At 36.0% G+C, this 20,099-nt stretch overlaps 1 protein-coding gene across 1 annotated transcript in view; it reads left to right on the top strand.

Moving 5' to 3' along the window:
* The window catches only part of FREM1 (FRAS1 related extracellular matrix 1), a 379,269-nt gene that overhangs the window by 186,841 nt on the left and 172,329 nt on the right, over positions 1–20,099 (top strand). The window contains 9 exon segments of the mRNA XM_053702577.1: positions 6,198–6,469; positions 7,570–7,583; positions 14,713–14,766; positions 14,769–14,807; positions 14,810–14,903; positions 14,989–15,139; positions 15,142–15,163; positions 15,901–16,097; positions 18,366–18,585. Of these exon segments, the coding sequence (XP_053558552.1) occupies positions 6,198–6,469; positions 7,570–7,583; positions 14,713–14,766; positions 14,769–14,807; positions 14,810–14,903; positions 14,989–15,139; positions 15,142–15,163; positions 15,901–16,097; positions 18,366–18,585 (1,063 nt within the window).

Below are 20,099 nucleotides of genomic sequence, written 5' to 3'. Positions count from 1 at the left end.
GGTAATTTTTTTTTGTTTGTTTTTGTTTGGTTTTTTTTTTTTTTTTGTTATGTTTTCTCTTCGCATGGGGGGGGGGAACAAGGGGGGGGGGGGGTTATACTGAAAATCAAAAACTCCAAGCATTGTAGGAAAATAAAATGTTTGTGTTCATTAATGTGATGATTAGCCTAAATTTAACTACATGTATAAATGAACATAGTACTATGTTGTCAAATTTATTGTATCTTTTGATTATGCCATGTTTTCAAAATGGTTGATATTGTTTTTGGACAGTGACTTGGATTATAAATAAAACAATAAAAAAAAAAAATTACATTCCCTAGTTACATCATGAAAGTTTTTTTTGGACTTGACTGTCCCTTTAAATACATGATGAGGTTTTGATATAACACAACACAAAATATTTTGAAATGTATTTGGTCCTAAAATAAAGCAGTCCTGGTATCCATAAAAACAAAATCCATGCTTACCTGATAAATACATTTCTCTCATGAGGGTGAGCTTCCAGGAGTTACCACGTGTGGGAATTCATACATAGCCAAGTTCAGAAGGAAAAAAGAAAAGCAGGAACTATAAAGCTATAAAACTATAAAAATGGCGGGCTCATGGATTCTCACCATCATGAAAGAAATTCATTTATCAGGTATAAATTTTGTTTTCTTTCATCAGATGATGAGAGTCCACGAGTCATGTGTGGGAATCTATACCCAAGCAGTGAAGTCCACGAGACCACAGTGAAATAGGTGGGGATAAACAGTGAAGGCAGGACATTACTAATCAGGCACTATGGCCTGTGGGAAAATAAAAGCAGCCTCCAAAGAAGCATACACATCAAAGTGTGCAAAGAAGACCAAGTATTTGCCTTGCAAATCTGATTAAAAAAAGCCTCATTATGAAAGGCCCAAGAAGTGGCAACTGCTCTAGTTGAATGGGCAGCAATGCGCTCAGCCTTGTGAATTAAAGCTTTAAGCCAAGCTGCTAAAGTAACAGCCGTAGCTTTCTGACCTTTTGAGGTCCAGAAAAATTAGCAAAAAGAATAGAAGAAAGTCTGAAATATTTTGTGTGTTCCAGATAATGTTTAGAGCTCTTACAACATTCAAATTGTGAAGAAGACGGTCCATAGTATTCTTATAAGCAGGACAAAAAGAAGGAAACACAACCTAATTAATAGTATCTGTAGATAATACCTTTGGAAGAAAAGAATAGCTAGTGTGAAGAGCCTTATCCATATAGAAAACCAGAAAAGGAGGTTTGCATGACAAAATTGAAATCTCAGTATCCCTTCTAGCTGAAGAAATAGCTATAAAAAAAATAACCTTCCAGGATAAAAGTTGAAGGTCAAAACCATGCATTAGCTGCAAGGGAGGAGTTAAAAGAATCCTCAAAACCAGATTAAAATTCCATATGTGTGAATGTCCACAACACTAGTAGTATAAAAGATGTCTTTATTGACAAAAGAACAGCAACGTTTCGTGACCAGTGTCACTTAATCATGCTATACATATACACTGAGTTTCCTCTTTTAAACTTAATTTAGTTTGGCGCCATTCATTTCTGACCTCAGGCGCCATCTATTGTCAAAAGTTAATTATTACATCTTTTAGACAAACTTTTTTCATGTTTAATACATTGTTACACATTCATTGTTACAATACATTTATTTCTTATAATAACTTAATAACTAACTATACATATATACACTTGGTTAACTTAAAGCCTGCATTACTCCTTTGATATGGGCCTTACTTTTATTTAAAAAAATCCTGTATACTATTCACTTATTTGACAGTCCTTTTACCAGAATACTGAAAACTCAAAGTCCCTGTTCATACCACTTGGGGCCATTGACCCCGATTTATTTATCCAATACATTTCTTTTTGTTTAAGTAGTTTCTCACGGTAATCTCCCTTTCTTTGTGGGCCTACATGATCTATTACTTGCCACCTGAGTTGGCTTCCACTATGGCCCTTTTCCAAAAAATGATGGGATACTGCAGCGTCCTTGTCCCCACATCTAATATTGGAGCGGTGTTGACTCATTCTGTCCTTTACCTTTCTTACCGTTTCTCCAATATAGATGAGGGAACATGGTTACTTGATTAAGTAAACAGCATAGGTTTTATAACATGTGAAAAATTCCTAATGGTTAATTGTTGGCCACTTCTAGGATGTACAAATTCCTTTCCTCTAATTATCGAATTACAACTCATACATCCTAAGCATGGGTAACACCCTAAGTTTTTTTTTACTCAAATAGCTTTGCTGTTTTTGTCTAGCTGGGCCTATATCAGACCTTACAAAATGGTCCCTCAAATTCTTAACCCTTTAATATGCCATAATGGGTTTCTCCTTAAATTCCTCCACTTGATTATTACACCTTTGTAGTATGGGCCAATATTTATTTATTATTTTAGCTATTTGGTTACCATGTTAACTATATTGTGAAGAAAAAAAAACATTCTGTTTTTATTTTTTTTTCATACAGGAATTTCGTTTGCATTTCTTCAAACCTTTTACAGTAATTCTCAGGTTCTGTGACTATTCGTTGTACCCTCATCAATTGGCTCTTAGGGAGTGACTCTACTAAATGACGTGGATGAAAACTATTGTACTGTAGGAGTATGGTATCTGTTTCCTTTGTGTGTAAGTCAAATTCTAACTTAGTATCTTTCTTATATACCCTGGTATCTAGGAACATGATACTTTCTTCACTATAATTTAGTGTAAATTCCAAATCTCTGACTGTTGAATTCAAATCAGCAACAAATCAGCGTAGACACCCTAATCAGATTTGTTGCTGATTTGAATTCAACAGTCAGAGATTTGGAATTTACACTAAATTATAGTGAAGAAAGTATTGTGTTCCTAGATACCAGGGTATATAAGAAAGATACTAAGTTAGAATTTGACTTACACACGAAGGAAACAGATAGCAACACACTCCTACAGTACAATAGTTTTCATCCACGTCATTTAGTAGAGTCACACCCTAAGAGCCAATTGATGAGGGTACATTGAATAGTCACAGAACCTAAGAATTACTATAAAAGATTTGAAGAAATGCAAACAAAATTCCTCAAGAGAAGAGGGTATCCACAAGCAGTTAGATAAATGCAGTAAAGATTTGGGAGCAAAAAATTCCAGTAAGAATAAAAATTAAAACAGGATGTTTTTTTCTTCACAATATAGTTTACATGGTAACCAAATAGCTAAAATAATAAATAAATATTGGCCCATACTCCAAAGGTGTAATAATCAAGTGGAGGAGTTTAAGGAGAAACCCATTATGGCGTATAAAAGGGTTAAGAATTTGAGGGACCATTTTGTAAGGTCTGATATAGGCCCAGCTAGACAAAAACAGCAAAGCTATTTGAGTAAAAAAAAAAACTAGGGTATTACCCATGCTTGGGATGTATGAGTTGTAATTCGATAATTAGAGGAAAGGAATTTGTACATCCTAGAAGTGGCCAAAAATTAACCATTAGGATTTTTTTCACATGTGATACAACCTATGCTGTTTATTTAATCAAGTGTCCATGTTCCCTCATCTATATTGGAGAAACGGTAAGAAAGGTAAAGGACAGAATGAGTCAACACCGCTCCAATATTAGATGTGGGGACAAGGAAGCTCCAGTATCCCATCATTTTTTGGAAAAGGACCATAGTGTAAGCCAACTGAGGTGGCAAGTAATAGATCATGTAGGCCAACAAAGAAAGGGAGGTAACCATGAGAAACTACTTAAACAAAAAGAAATGTATTGGATAAATAAATTGGGGTCAAAGGCCCCAAATGGTATGAACAGGGACTTTGAGTGGTCAGTATTCTGGTAAAAAGACTGTCAATAATAAGTGAATAGTATACAGGATTTTTTTAATAAAAGTAAGACCCGTATCAAAGGTAGCAATGCAGGCTTTAAGTTAACCAAGTGTATATATGTATAGTTAGTTATTAAGTTATTATAAGAAATAAATGTATTGTAACAATGAATGTGTAACAATAAATTAAGCATGAAAAAAGTTTGTCTATAAGATGTAATAATTAACTTTTGACAATAGATGGCGCCTGAGGTCGGAAATGAATGGCGCCAAACTAAACAGTTTAAAAGAGGCAACTCAGTGTATGATATGTATAGCATGATTAAGTGACATGTATAGCATGATTAAGTGACACTGGTCACGAAACGTTGCTGTTTTTTTGTCAATAAAGACATCTTTTATACTACTAGTGCTGTGGACATTCACACATATAGATATTATTTGTGGAACAGGTGGTTTCCACGGTCACACAAGCACAGGTTTATCCAGCAGCTGTTCCAATAACCATAAAGATTAAAATAACAAGGAGGAAAAACTGGAGGAATAGCTGGTTTCATTCTGATCAGAGCCTGAACAAAGGCCTGAAAATCAGGAATTGTAGCAATTTTCTTATAAAATTGTAACAAACAGTAAACTGCTTTCCTTTCCGGGCATGCGCTTTATTCTGAAACAGCACTCCAACTGACACTGAAAAAACAAGCTGGAATCTATGTCTGAGAGGTCCAGCTCACCACAAGCCCTTACTAGAGCACTGGACATAAACACATAGTTCAAACACACAAAGGCCAATGGTATGAGAGCAATGAGACTAAACATAATAGCTGAACTCTCTAAAGTAATTTAATCAGCTCCTAAAAGTAACTAAGTTTGTAAAAATTTAGTTTTGCTATCCAAATGAATAGAAACAGGCATTACTTAAATGCAGATCTTCTGATGGATTATCTTTACCCTGGATTCCTCTGCTAAGTCAAACAGACCAGGTCTCACAGGGAAAAGCAGCACAACATTATTAAACAAACGCAAAGTCCATAAACAAGCTAAAGTCATAACCAAATAAGGGTTAAACAGAAGCGTAATCAGAGGAAACAGAAGTCAAACCAGGATATCCAAATAGTAATTGCCAGAGTAAGAGGAATTAACTAAATACACAAGCAAGCACATGCTGAAAACAGAGAGCTTATAAAGACTACTACAATTAGGGCCTAATTGATCTTCTAAGTCTCCTTAAAGGTACAGCACACCTCGCTGCAGCAGGAAAATAAATCACTTCTAGCCAAGTGCCTATTATGACAGAAATAAAACAGAGCCAAAATCTGACCCTTCAGCGAACTAGCTCATAAACTTTTATCTAGATCCTTCTGTAGGAACTCAAGAACTCTATGAATTGTAAAAGAATTCCAGCAATAACCTTTGTGAGAACACCATGCAAAAAAAGTTTTCCCAGACCTTATGATAAACTTCTCTTGTAACTGGTTTCCTAGCCTTAATCAATGCACCAATAACCATGTCAGAAATACCTCTCTGAGATAGAATTAAGCGTTTAATCACCATCTTGATAAAAGAAAGGTCCTTGAAATAGAAGTTTTCTTCCTAGAGGAAGCCTCCACGGTGGGTGAGACCATGTTGAAACAATCAGAATTACTGAGGCTTATTCCTACCTTATTCTGGATATCACTGTGGATAGCAACACAAATGGAGGAAAAATGTAAATCGGGTTGAATGACCCAATTGTAGAGCACCTTAAGCTTAGTTTTGTACCATGCCCTATAGAAGTATATGAGGCGAGGGAGTTAGCGTGGCCGCGCTATCCGACCTTCAGATGTTTATGAGCCGGAGGCTTTCACTCCATTGCTATCTTTTTTACTTTCAACTTATGAGTGCAAGAATAACAGCACTAAGTTAACTTGAGTTGTGATAGCACTCAACGCTAATATTTTTGCCCTCCACTTGTAATGTAAGCCATAATGTATGTGTAGAGTGCAAAAGTAAGAAGCATGGAAGACCTTAAAGGGACATGAAAGTTAAAATTAAACAGCCATTTTAGTGAAACAATTAAACTATATCACTATCGTCCCTGACAAAAGAACTATGTGTTAAACCCCCCGCAAAAGGGTTAAAGTAAATATGAGTGATAGAAGATACAGATTTGAAATTAAGCAGGCTGATTCCACTAAGAAACGTACATTTACATTTTATTTGCCGTTTTATATTTTAAAGCCATGACAATAAAACTGAGTTTTAAAGTGTAAGTGGAACAAAAGATACATATAAACTAAGATTTATTTATTTTATTTGATAAAATTATGTATTAAGGTTGTTTTGTTGACTTATGGCTAATTCATTACACCTGGATGTTAAAAACAAAGTCTGATTCTCTGCAGGTTTCCCCAGTTAATGATGAACCTCCCATTATGAAGGACAGTCTCATTCCCACCATATTTTGCCCAGAAGGAGCCAACATTATATTATCTGCTGATTACATCTATGCAACTGATGCGGACAGTGATGATATGAAACTGATATACATGGTTGCTCGGCAACCCCGTTATGGGATTGTGAAGAAAGGTGGAATTACAGTAGATCGTTTCTCCCAGAGGGATGTTGTTGCAGGATCTGTGATCTACCAACACACTAGTATGTAAATAGGGATAAAGCAAGTTTGCAGAGCAAATCTTATCATTTGTTGTTATTCAGAGATATAAGATGGCACTCACTCTTGGGACAGCTCCCATGTTTGCATCCTAACTCTAGCCAGCCTTGCTGGCTTCTTATAATGCTTTCAGACATCCAATGAGGATGGGAGGCATAATAAGTAGTTCTAGTAAACACATACAAAACGTGCATATGGTTTACAATGATAAATTCCAATTGCAATCCCAACCTCAAGGCTATTCAATCTCCTCACAACACCAGCTACTCCCTTGGTATTATTAGTTGCAATGTAATGTACAATGATAAATTACAGTTTTGCAAGATTGAAGCAGTACACTAGTTTCCATGTTGGAAATATTGCCATTTTGACAAAATACAATTTACAGTTTGAAAATTCTTTAGTGGTACATCGTGATCGTTAAGGGGTTAAAGCCACTAATTGTGAATGGGAAAAGTTGCAGCCACTTATTTATATCTGGCATTATTTATCATTCCAGAGGATTTAAAAAATAAAAAAATAAAGTTATTTACAATAAATTAATTTTAAATAAAATGTATCACAAGCAATTTTAAAGACGTATGCATATAAATAAGACATGAAGTGGACAGTTGTATCAAATGTTATTTTCTTTTTTTTTATTTATATTATTTTTATTAGAGTTTGTAGTAAAACTTTAACAATAATACAAAAAGTAGTTCAATATTCTTACATATAAGTAGGATTTTGTTACAGTAAATGTTGCACAGAATATTAATTAGAGTCTTTTCTGAAATGTCTCGTGGTTCAAAGTCTCTTCACAGTTTTGCTAAAGTTGTGGTAGGCTCAAAACATCTGGGTTGAGGAGAATGGTGTGTGAGCCTTCCCACTTTCAGTTAGAGGAGGACTTCAGAAAACTATTTTCTCTTGTTTCTAGTGCAAGTCTAATATGAATTTAATAAATCCATAATTATTTGTCTAATGTCTCATAAGAAGAAAGAAACTTGGAATTGAAGAAAGAGAAATAAAAGAGAGAGAAGAAAAGGAGAGAAAAAGAGAAAAAGAGAAAAAGAGAAAAAGCATAGGCCAAGTTATTAGATTTGTGAATATTTATCTCTGAAAAGAGTTTATGTGTCTAGTTCACTGTATTTGAACGATTCCCACAAAAACATCATGTCCTGATGCAGTGAAATTTGACCTAGTTTGAGGTAATATAGTCTCTCTAGCAGTAAATTTCTATTAACTAACTCTATCCATTCCGATACTGTAGGTACTACTGCTGATTTCCATTTTCTTGGTATTATCTGGTTGGCTGCGTTTAACATGATGTGAAATAGATGTTGCCGTATTTTGCATGTGATTGTCGGGGGTTGCCTTAGCATTATTATTTCTGGGCCAGGTCTTATTTGAGTGTGGAGTATTTTGTTAATACCCGAGAAGATAGTGGACCAATATGGCTTAATATGTTCACATTCCCACCAGATGTGGGACAGGTGGCCCTCCTCGGGACAACCTCTCCAGCATGAACCTGAGGTTTGTTTATATATATATTTAATTCTAGCTGGTGTTAGATACCACCTCATCAATAGTTTGATGTTGGTTTCTTTTGCATGGGCTGAGTGACCGGAGTGCAACAGGGATGAGAACCTGTGCGACCAAGTTTTAGCAGGGGTATTTAGGTGCAACTCATTATCCCATCTTTTAGTGTAAGAGGGGAGTTCTGGGAAGGTGTGTGTTAAGATAAGTTTATACAATTTGGAAATGACTCCTTTTATCTCTTCTGTAGTTATACACATTTGTTCAAATATTGTGGGGGATCGAGTTAGATCTTTTTTAAATTTATGTGCCATTATATAGTGTCTCATTTGGTGTACGCGGAGCCAAGATGATAAGAAAGGGTGTTCTATTAGGTTGAGTTGGGACTTATCTTTGGTGATCTTAGCCTCATCTGTTATAAGGTACATGGAAAGGAGTTTTTGTGGGTCTGTGAGAAGGTTATGATCTAAGATTTTTCCAGGTTTGAATTCTGGGTTATTTAAGAGCGTGGTGAGGGGTGAGTATCTGGAAGAGATATTATTTGGTGCTTTACAGATATGTTCCCAATCTGACCAAGTCTCATTGGAAATTGAAGACGTTGAGATGGAATGCCTGTTAAGGTAAGCAGGGTTCCAGCTTTCTGTATTAAGATCGTGGTTAAGGGCTAGATCAATTTCAATTTGTACCCAGCTTTTTTAATTGGATGTATTAAATTTGAACCAATCCTGTATTCTCTGTAAAGATATGGCAAGTTTATAGGAAAGGAGATGTGGAACCCCAAGGCCTCCGTCTAATGGAGGCTTAAAAAGTGTGTTTCTGTTAATTCGCGGGGGCCTACGTCTCCAGATGTAATCGTTTATGATCTTTTGCATAGTATCTAGGTCTTTTTGTATGCCTGGGATGGGGACTGTCTGGAGAATGTATAGTACTTTTGGGAGCAGGATCATTTTTGTTGCTTGCATTCTGCCTGTCAACGATATATTTTTAGGAAGCCAATGTGATGTTAAGGTTAGAAGTTCTGTGATTAGATTACCATAATTATATTTGCGCAGGTCTATTTTGTCTGGAGTAATGTGAATGCCGAGATATTTGAGATATTTTGTTTGTTGTTTTAGGGGGCAAGTGGATTTTAGATTATTAAGGGTGAGGGTTGGTAAGTTTATAGGAAGGTATTCTGATTTAGTCATGTTTACTAAAAAGTTTGATACTGTCCCAAATTGTGTTAATTCAGTGATCGCTTGCTGTAGAGATACTTTAGGGTTTGTAAGTGTTAAGAGGATGTCGTCTGCGAATATGGCTTATTTATGTGTCTGATTAGCAATAGATATTCCTTGGATTTGGTTGTTTAACCGTATTTTGATAGCCAGAGGCTCCAGGGACAAAACAAAAAGAAGCGGTGAAAGGAGACATCCTTGCCTGGATCCGTTTCGGATTTCAAAAGGATCCGAAAGGCCTCCATTAACTTTAACCTGTGCTGTAGGGTTTGAGTATAAGGCAAAGACTTTATGTATGAAGGATTCTGGGAAGTGGAAGTGTTGTAGGGTCGTGCGTAGATAAGTCCAGTCCAGTCGGTCAAAAGCTTTTTCAGCGTCGGTGGAAACGAAAACAGTCAGGGTTTTGGTTTGTGTAACATATTCCAATAAATTTAATACTTTGACAGTGTTATCTTTTGCTTCTCTATGTGGGATAAACCCTACTTGATCTTGATGGACTATGGAGGGGAGAATTTGATTAAGGCGGGCTGCTAAAATTTTCACATACAGTTTGAGGTCAATATTCAGTAAGGAAATTGGGCGAAAGTGTGCCGGTAAGTTCGGGGTTTTGCCAGGTTTAGCTATAACTGAAATGTTGGCTTGCAACATAGCGTCAGGAAAAGGGAGTTTTTCTGGAATTGAGTTGAATAGGGATGTTAGATGTGGAGTTAGGAGAGGGGCGAAGGTTTTATAATATAGACCTGTAAAGCCATCGGGGCCTGGAGCTTTATTTTGTTTTAATTGTTTTATTGCCTATGTTACCTCTGATAGCTGGATTGGTCAATCTAATTGGTTACATTGATCTAGACTCAGTTTGGGGATGGGTAGGTTATCCAGGTATTGGTTACAGTGGGATGCGTGATTATGAGGGTCTCTAAATGGGAAAAGATTATAGAGTTTATGGAAAATTTCTTGAACTTTAGCTATTGATTTTGTATCCTCTAGGTGTGTGCCATTCTTTATTCTTATGGCGTGTATATAAGTTTTCTGTTGTTGCTTTTTTAATGCTCTAGCTAAGAGTTTTCCTGACTTGTTACCTTCTCTATAGAAATTTTGTTGTAGATGAAGAAGTTGTTTTTGTGATTTGATCTGTAATAAAAGGTTCATTTTTTCTCTTTTGGATTGTAGTTGGTCTAGGATAGTTTTGTCAGAGGGATTAGGTTTGTGCTTATAATCTAAGTCTGCTATGTCTGTAGCTAAGAGATTTATTTCCTCACGGCTTTTCTTTTTTTATTTGGGCGGCAGTTTTGATAAACTCCCTCTTATAGTGCTCTTATGGGCTTCCAAAGGGTAACCACATTCACATCTGGCGTCTCGTTTATAGAGAAGTATGAGCTTAATATGTTCTGAAAAATAACTCTTTTTGCTTTGGGTCTAGCAATAGTGAATCTTCTAATTCCTCTGAAAAGCTCTTATGGGGGCCGTTGGCCATTTTATAGTGCATGTTACTAGGGAGTGATCTGACCCAAGTTGCATGATGTATAGAGGAATGTGTGGGTGTGTGATAGGATTAGGCTGGTCACCCATAATTGTAGTCCAGTCTAGAATAATTACGGTTTGGGTGGGAGGAGAGGTTGAAATCTATTTTTTATGGGTTTTAAAGTATCTCCAGGCATCATGTAAGCCAAGAAGCTTACATTTTTGCCAGATATTATGAAGGTTCGGAATTTTAGCTCTAGAAGAGGGGTTTGTGCAGTCGGACTGTGGGGTCTAGAGGGAGATTTAAGTCTCCTGCATGATTAAGGAGCCTTTTGCTTTCTTTAAGGATTAGGCCCTACAACTGAGGTTATAAATTTATCTTGGTGTGAGTTTGGGGTGTAGACGTTTATTAGAGTTACTGGTTTACCTTAAAGGAGGCCTTTTAAACATAAGTATCTGCTTCTTTGTCTCCTATAGTATGTGTTTTCTTTGTGTGGGTTATGTAAGGGGGTAGTGTGTGGAGAATATTTAGGGATATTTTTCCCCTTGGAAATGGGTCTCTTGGAGCATTAATATGTGCCCTCCTTTTTTTTGGAGGTCTCATATGGGCCAATCTTTCTCTTGTTTGGACAATTGAGTACTTTAGTATTTTGCGTTGAAGATGTATTAAATTTTGTGGTGTGCAATTAACCCATCATGTTGTATATGTGTCGGTGAGGTTAGTGTATGGAAACATAAGTTATATACCAGTGAACATGTATGCAGGGTGGAGCATGCTTAAATAGAGAACAGGACAGAAAAGAGGAGAAAAGATGAAAGAAGAATAGGCAAAGAAGAAGACAATAAAACACAATATTTTTAACACATGTTCAAACAACATATTTCTATTCTAGGGAGATAAACTCCCCGACTAGGTGAAACAAAAAAATAAATAAGTCAACATCAGTTAACTGTTAACAATTTAACCTTTAAGACACTATTTTAATAAACTCTGAGATCTTGTATGCCTCGTGTGTTCTAGAATGTAGGTAATACTTGCAGTTAGGAGTCTCCATTGGGGGCTGCTCGGATGGTCAGTATATGTCCTTGTATGCAGCAAAGACTTGTTATCCCCTTTCATCCAATGATGGATATGTAGGTTGCAACAGATTTGCGAGGTTTCTTTTGAGATGCCTGTCTCCATTCTCTCTTTGTGGTAGTGGGTTCGGTATGCTTGGACTTGTGTGTTTCTCTTGAGGTTCAGCGTTTTCTTTCATCTGAGGAATTGGGATGTCCAACTCTTTACATATGTCTGGAATGTCTTTAGTAGATGTACAAGTTATACGTCTTCCTTTCCAAAGGATTAACAAATGAAAGGGGAATCCCCATCTGTATGGGATGTTTAGTTTCCTCAACATCAACGTGAGTGGCTTAAGTTCCCTTCTTTTTGAAAGATTATTCTCTGTGACAAATCGGTAAACATTTGTATGTCTATGTTGTCATTACTTAATGGGCTGTTGTTCTCTAGCAATTTCATTAGCTCCTCTTCTTTCTTGAAAGTTAGTGATGCGGGACTATAATATCCCCTGGTGCTTGTCCTGCTATCGGTTTAGGCCGTAGGGCTCTGTGAGCTCTGTTATACAGATTTTTGAGGGTGTTTCTTCTTTTTTTTAGTGTGCTGAAGAATGTCTTGAAGATATTGTTCAATATCTGATGGTAGGATGGTTTCGGGGATTCCCAGCAGTCTAATATTATGGCGTCTGCTGCGATTTTTTCGACATCATCTATCTTATCCTCCAGCTCAGTGATAGTTGTATCTTGTTTCTGAATGGTGCTTTGCAGGTCTATGATAGCGTCTGCATGTAGATCTTGGATATTCTCGAGTGATTCTACTCTGTGACCAATGTTAGAAATGTCCTTTTTGAGGTCTGAAATTTCCTCCTTGATGCATTGCTTGACCTGTGAAATAAGGGAAGAAAAGTCCCTTTTTTGATGGGATTGTTTTAAGAGAGCTGTGGGATAGTGATGTTTTCTGAAGCGTGGTCACTTTCAGATTCTGATGAACTGGTGTTCAGACCTTTGGTCTGGCATTGCTTCTTCTGTGGGAGCTATGTTTTTTGTCTCAAGTGTCTTGAAAAAGTTGTTTACTGTATGAGTAAATGTTTTTAGGGGTTTGGCATTTTTGCTGGTTTATTAATTTTTTTGGAGACATCATTAAATGGTTTCTGCTCCTCCACCTTCACTAATTCTTTAAGAGATAAGTAAAGAATCTGTTGCTGAGTATAAAGATCTTTAGGTCTTTGCTGTCGTTGCAAGCACTTTATAAGGAATTCAATCTGTAAATCTTGCTCACATTGAGCAAACACGCTGCAGCAATAGTAGATGAGGTGTGATTATATTTTCCAAGTGTGGAGGCTTGCAAAAATGCCCATATGTTGTGTGGACACCTTAATTTGGCTGTCTGAGTTTGAAGCGCACTGTTTGATGTATTTATCTTTATCACAGTTGAGGGATTCACTCTGAAAGTCTTGCTCACATTTAGCAGCGTATTATAAATTATAGCAGGGTATGTGTGATTACATTTTGTCAAATGCACTTGAAGGGATGTTTGAAACACCTTAAATCTGGCTATCTGAGTTTAAAGTGTACCGCTTGCTATATATTATCCTTAACACTTTGAGGGTATTGGAGCACAACTTCTCTTTTGTGGCAAATTGATTATTACATGTTCCGTTTTCCTTACCCCTTTACATGCAGTCACCTACTGCTGCGGCGTGCACCCGGCGGTTGGAATTTTGAGTGCGCAACCAAACTTTAGTATAGGCTGCGGCCTGTCTCGGCACTCATCTCCAGTGCGTTCTGCTCGGATTTCAAAGGGCGGTATCCTGGTAAGTCTATGTACTTTCCGGAGGGTCTGTCTCTAAATGCCCCTCAATGGAGATGTCTCGGTCACTGATCCTCTCCGTTAAGCCGCCATCAGGATCAGGGGTGCAGTGATTTTGTGCGCACAGAGCTCTCTCTCTTTGCAGGCAATCTCCTGTAGCGAGGCACGTTTGGTCTTTCACAAAACCTATGCCTGAGGTTAGTCGCTCACTTATGTGATGGTTTATGGCCTTAAAGTGCAGGGTGACTAATGCTAAAACGTTTTCACCTAGCTCGGGCCTAAGAGCTCAGTTAAACAGCCGCCATCTCCCAGGATGGCTAGCTCGCCCCCAAATGTTATTTTCTATGAAGTTGCTCAGGAATAGACCAATCAGCAATTATGTTCTTACTGTTTTTGTTAATGTTTTTTAAGGCTTTACCTAAAAGAGATCTGGTCTTGAACAAATTTACAGGTGGCCCTCGTTTTACAACGGTTCAATTTACACCGTTTCAGAATAACAACCTTTTTTTCCAGTCACGTGACTGCTATTGAAAAGCATTCAGAAGCAGTGCATTTATTAAAATAGCCCAGTAGATGGAGCTGTCTGCTTGTGTTGCAGCAAAGCAAGCAAGCTGAAATTAAATCAGTTTAACCAGACCTGAGCTATCGAGCAGATTTCAAAGGAACAAGATCATCTGTCTATAAATCAGTCCAGATTGGAATGCATAGAAAGAACTGTTTGGAAGAAAAATTGCAAGTGAAGTCTGTGTTGTGTGATTATTTTATTAGGTTTATAATGCTGTTTAGCATTTAAGTCTTCATTTCAAAGCTTTAAAAATATGTATTAGGTGTTAGTCTATGACAATTTTGAGAGGGGCCTGGAACCTATCTCCCTCACTTCCCATTGACTCTACATTATAAACTGGGATTCAATTTACAATGGTTTCGATTTACAACCATTCTTCTGGAACCTAACCCCGGAGTAAACTGAGGGATACTTGTATTTATTTGTATACAACCTCATAAAAGGCTCCTATGCTTTTAGTTCAAGAAGCTAGGCTTTTAACTATGTGTTTAATCTTTTTGCAGGGGTTAGCTAGGGTCAGTAATGCAAAACTAACATGCTCTAATAAATAACCTTATGCACCTACAGTGGGGATTTGACTTGTAAATGGCTTCTCCTGTTTAATAACCTAGATGGAGAGATTGGCCCTGAGTCCTTGCTTTGACATTATAAACGCTGGTGGTTTCTGATGTAGAAGCCAATACAGAGGAAAGACATGTTGCTACAATGGACCACGTCTTCCTTTATTACGAATCATGACTCTTTTCCTGTATATGACCTCAACATCACTATCTTTCCTGTGGATAATCAACCACCTTCCGTAATAATAGGTATGAAATTTAAGAACCATTACAAGATGTTGAAAAGCTGAAATTATGCTATTTTGGTTTAAAACTTGATTGTTGTTTTGCAGTGTGAAATGTTTGTGAGTGGATGAAGGTGGGTCTGCCCCTTTAACAGTTAACCATTTGCATGCCAGTGACCCAGACTCAGACAAGAACATTTTGGAGTTTATACTGGTCTCTCCACCCTCAGTATGGTTACATTGAGAACTCCTACCTTCTCCTGGATTTGAGGGTAAAGTAACATGGGCATAAGTATTGGTAAGTTGTGAGTTTTAGAAACATTACAATGTCTGTTGTCATGAGCTGATAAGAACATCCATTCAACAAATAAATAAGTAGGCTCTTTCTTCTTTTAAATGATTATGCTAATTGTATTTGTGTTCTGGTATTTATAATACATTTCCCATAACTGTGCTTTTCTTTGCCAAATGGCAATCTTTTCTAAGACTTTCCTGTTGCTATATATGTCTGTTATCGTTCTAAAATTGCTTACACCTTCTTAATCTTTTAAACGTTTGTCTAATCTGAAATGTTGGTATTTACATGTTTATTTCATTTTTTTGTCACGGTAGTGGGAGGATGTGAAATATATAGCAGATGGTATAGCAAATGAGAACAAAGCGTAGCTTAGAGCCTGCGTTTTTGGAACTTGAAGCATAAAATGATAAGGAGACTTGCCTTTAGAAACATATGGCTACAGAGAAGTGCAAGCTAAATATCTTAGTTCTATGCCGACCATAAAATAGGAGATTATGTATGTGTTTTTTTTGCATTTTAACTGAAAAAAAATGTAATCATCCATTTGTAAATGCAGACATCGCAGTATATTCAATATACTTTACTGAGGCACATTTAAAGATATGTTTTGTGTGTGTTTATATATAAATGAATGTTTGAATGTGTGTGTATTTTTATAGATATATATGTGTGTGTGTCTGTTTTATGAAGTTCTAGCAAATATATTTTAACTGTCCTCTTTATGTCCCTTTGTCCAGATTCATTTATATTGAAAGACATAATATCTTTGAATATAAACTACGTACAGTCCAGGCATCACAGGATAGAGCCAACCTCTGACCAGTTTACAGTCTATGTTACTGATGGGAAACAGAATTCTGCAGAGAAGCCATTTTATATTATAATCAAACCAACAAATGATGAAGTTCCAGAGTTTATGGCCAGGAACATTACAGTATGTAAAACTAGAAAAAAATAACACTAATTAAGATAAATGATTGTGTCTTATTCTTAAAGCTGTAATGATCTTGATATGGTCATTTATTCCCTATGTAATATCATTTGTTTATCTTATGCAATTGGACTTATTTTGCTGTTTAATACTATAGCAAGGCTCTATGTGGTGCAAAATGTGTTTAAAAAAAAGATTGTTTAAATGGGCACAAAACCAAAATATTTTCTTTCATGATTCAGAAAGAGTATACCATAAAAAATAAAAAAACTTTCCAATTTACTTCTATTTTCAAATTGACTTTGTTCTTCTGATATCTTTTTTGAATAATTGAATAGCATATCTTCAAAGGTAGCGTGCCCGCGTATGGAGAACCATTCATATGGCCACAGTTTTACAAGAATGCTTTTGAGCACTAGATTGTTGCATTGTTTTCACAATGTATAGCATTCTTGCAATTTAGTAGAAGTAAATTGGAAATGTTAGTAAAATGAATGCTCTATCTGGAACGAAGAAATACTTTGGATTTCATCTCTTAAAAAGAAATGTAAATATCTTGTAATTACAAGATTGTTTTAAAGTCTTTCAATAAAATAACATACTGTGGGACTTTGAAAATTATTTGAATACATTAAAATCTTGTTTGCTGAGATTGTTTTTCAAAAGCCAAACTCCACCCACTATTTTTATTATTTGGAGGAGCCAGTCAGGATTTGTTACTGGAATAGACACAGCTAGCCACTGTCATTTTGTTATCAAAATCTCAATTATTTTAGGTCTGTTACCTAATAACATCTGCTGAACCCAGTCAGGGACAGATATGTAGCAGGGTTATGCTTGTGAAGCCATGTGCTCTTACAGTTGTCAGAACAAGAAAACTCTTAATTTTCACATTTAAATTGTAGTAAAAAGGAGCAAATTAAATTATACAATTATATTGAAAAGTTGTTTTACTACACATAATCAAACATTTTATATCAAAATAAAAAAATTATTTATTTTCCCTTAAAGGGACAGTATACTGTAAAATTGATTATCCCTTAATGTATTTCCAATGACTTGTTATACCAGCTGCAGAGTATAAAATGTATGAAAAATTGCATTTTCAGGTTTATTTTTGTATATGAAATTTCTGGTTTTGTGCTTTGAAACCACAGGTTATTAAAATGGGTTGAGCTTGCAGGCAAAATAATATCTCATTATGCTATCAATTTGTGTACACAGACTTTCTTCCTTATCTTATATATGTTTGTAAACCAAAGCCCAATACTTAGAGAGAACAAAGGAACATCATCATTTCATTAGTTATCTCTTCTTTACCCCACTAGGGGTGTGATTACTTCTGCTGGCTGTGTTTACATTGCCTGTCAATTGCCTGGACTCCAGTATATAAACTTTTAGTATAGGTGGGGATACCACAGGCTAAGTCAGCTATTTCAAATGCAGAAATAAGGGTAAAAAAACTACCTGTAAACAATTTAATACACTTAGGCAGGTAAAATGGATCATTGGGAGCAAATTGAAGGGGAGAAAATTTTGGGTAAACTGTCCCTTTAATTTTATCACATCAGCACTATGTGTAAGTGCCCATTGCTAACTGCTGAGCTTACGTCACCATCGATTGATAGGTATGTTCCGTGCATAACAAGCAAGCTGATGCATACCTACCAATCAACCAGTGAAGGTTCTTAGGCTGCTATGTACCTCCATTCATTACGTGTTCATGGCTTCTGATTGGTGGTTACATGATTAAAGGGACATGAAACCTAATATTTTTCTCTCATTATTCAGATAGAGAATACAATTTTTAAAAAAGTTCCCATTTTACTTCTATTATTGAATTTGCTTCTTTTTCATGTAATTCTTTGTTGAAGAGATATCTAGATAGGTAGCGGGCACATGTCTGGGGCACTACATGACAGGAAATAGTGCTGCCATCTAGTGCGCTTGCTAATGTATAACATTGTTACAAAACTGCTACCATATAGTACTGCAGACACGTGCTCCTGAGCTTACATCCATGCTTTTTAACAAAGGATAACAATATAATAAAAAAATAGAGGTAAACTGGAAATTTGTTTAAAATTGTATGCTCTATATGATTCATGAAAAAATAATGTTGGGTTTTATGTTCCTTTAAGTGCGTACAACCCTCCTAATTGGCTCAGTGGCCATGTCCTGCATTACAATTGCCAAGTTCAGCTTTACTATGTTTTTAACCCCTATGACTTTTCTTTATTTTTCCTTTGATGTCTGTCTTGTTTATTTTAGGTTGTTGAAGGCCAAATGATAGAACTTGATCCTTCCATAATAAATGTGGCCGACATGGATTCCCCTCAGAATCATCTAACATTTACTCTTACAGAGCAGCCACATCATGGGATGGTAGTTGAAAAAGATTATGGCAGTGACCATGCAAGTTTCCATCAGCCACTTAAAAAGAATAATCTGCATATGGTGCAAGAGTTTTCCATGGAACTTTTAAAAAATGGTATGTAAATGCCCGTTTACTATTATCACTATAAAAACAAGGCACTTACTTGTCAATTAAAGGGACATCACTAGATTTCTCTTTGCATAAATGTTTTGTAGATTATCCATTTATATAGCCCATCTGGGAGTGTTTTTGTAACAATGCACCATAGTTTTGCTTTCTTTTAAATAACATTGTGATGATTTTCAGACTCCTAACCAAGCCCCAAAGTTTTAGATGTATACTGATGTCTACAGACGCCGGGTCTTTTCATATGCAGGAGAAGGGAGGGGTCTGCTCTTCATGTTTTCTCAACCCCTTTCAGTGTGTGTCCCAGCCTAACCTCATCAACAGTGCTAACTTGAGAGCTTCTAAGTACGTTTTTAAAAGGTTTTATACTGGATTTGTATATCAGTATCTGCATATTCTTCTTTGTTGGAGTGTCTATTACATGCAGTTATATGAAAATTGGTGTATACTCTCCCTTTAAGTTTTAATGTTCTATTGGAACTGTAATCATCAAGCAGTAATGAATAATTCAACCGTGTATTGTAACGTGAGATGCTGCATTGCAGGATGACTATTGCAGGCGGACAGGTTCTCTACTTGAGAGCTTGTCTGATTGTAGCCTTGATAGATTTTCCCTTAAAATTAAATCAGTGCAAAAGGTATGTCAGAGTTCTACAGCAGGAGTTATCCAATCATTTCACATCATGTGACACTGTTTGTTTGTTTTTTCATTTGTAAAGAAAATTTTAGAAATATTAATCAAATAAAAATATATTTAATGCACATAAACAGCCTTCAAATAAGCAAAGCTTACCTAGATATAAAGGCCATTATTCTCGCATGCACAAATACGACTAAGGGCCAGATTACTAGTGGAGTGGTAGTTTGTGCTCGCATTTGAGCATTAACACTGCGTGAAGTAATTTTTTTGTTCTCAGCGATTTGTGCTCGTATTACGAGTTGAAAGTAAAAAGTTTGCTCTCTCGTGTTTGCAAAGTCACGGTAACAAATAGACTTTGAGAAGTCGGAAGTGCAAAATCACATTCCCCCTTAGACTTCAATGGAGCTGAAAAAGTTGAAACACGATCGTGGTTATTTAAAAGCGCAACATAAGACGATAATATTGCATATTTCATAATTCCATGTTTGCCACATAGCAGAATATGTTCTATTTATTCTTAATGATATATTTAAATATATATATTTATGATGGATTTTTGCGCAAATATATATTTATACCTATATAGGTATAGATATATATATATATAGGAATATCTATTTAAAATTACAAAGAACATTCTGCTGTGTGCAGAACATTGGAATGTGAAATATTTACAGTAAATACACAGTATAACACTTTATTAAAAATAAATAATGATTAAATATGATTTTTCATGTTTTCATCTACTTGACTGCGAAGAGCTCCAATGCACATGTGCATGTGTGTACATGTGTATTTATGTGTTAATATGTCGGTAAATACATATACACACACACATATATATATATATATATATATATAT

The sequence above is a fragment of the Bombina bombina genome, chromosome 2, assembly GCF_027579735.1.
Source record: "Bombina bombina isolate aBomBom1 chromosome 2, aBomBom1.pri, whole genome shotgun sequence".
In the NCBI taxonomy this organism is placed as follows: Eukaryota; Metazoa; Chordata; class Amphibia; order Anura; family Bombinatoridae; genus Bombina; species Bombina bombina.
Note: the sequence above shows the minus strand (reverse complement) of the source record. Positions and strands in the feature narration are given on the sequence as shown.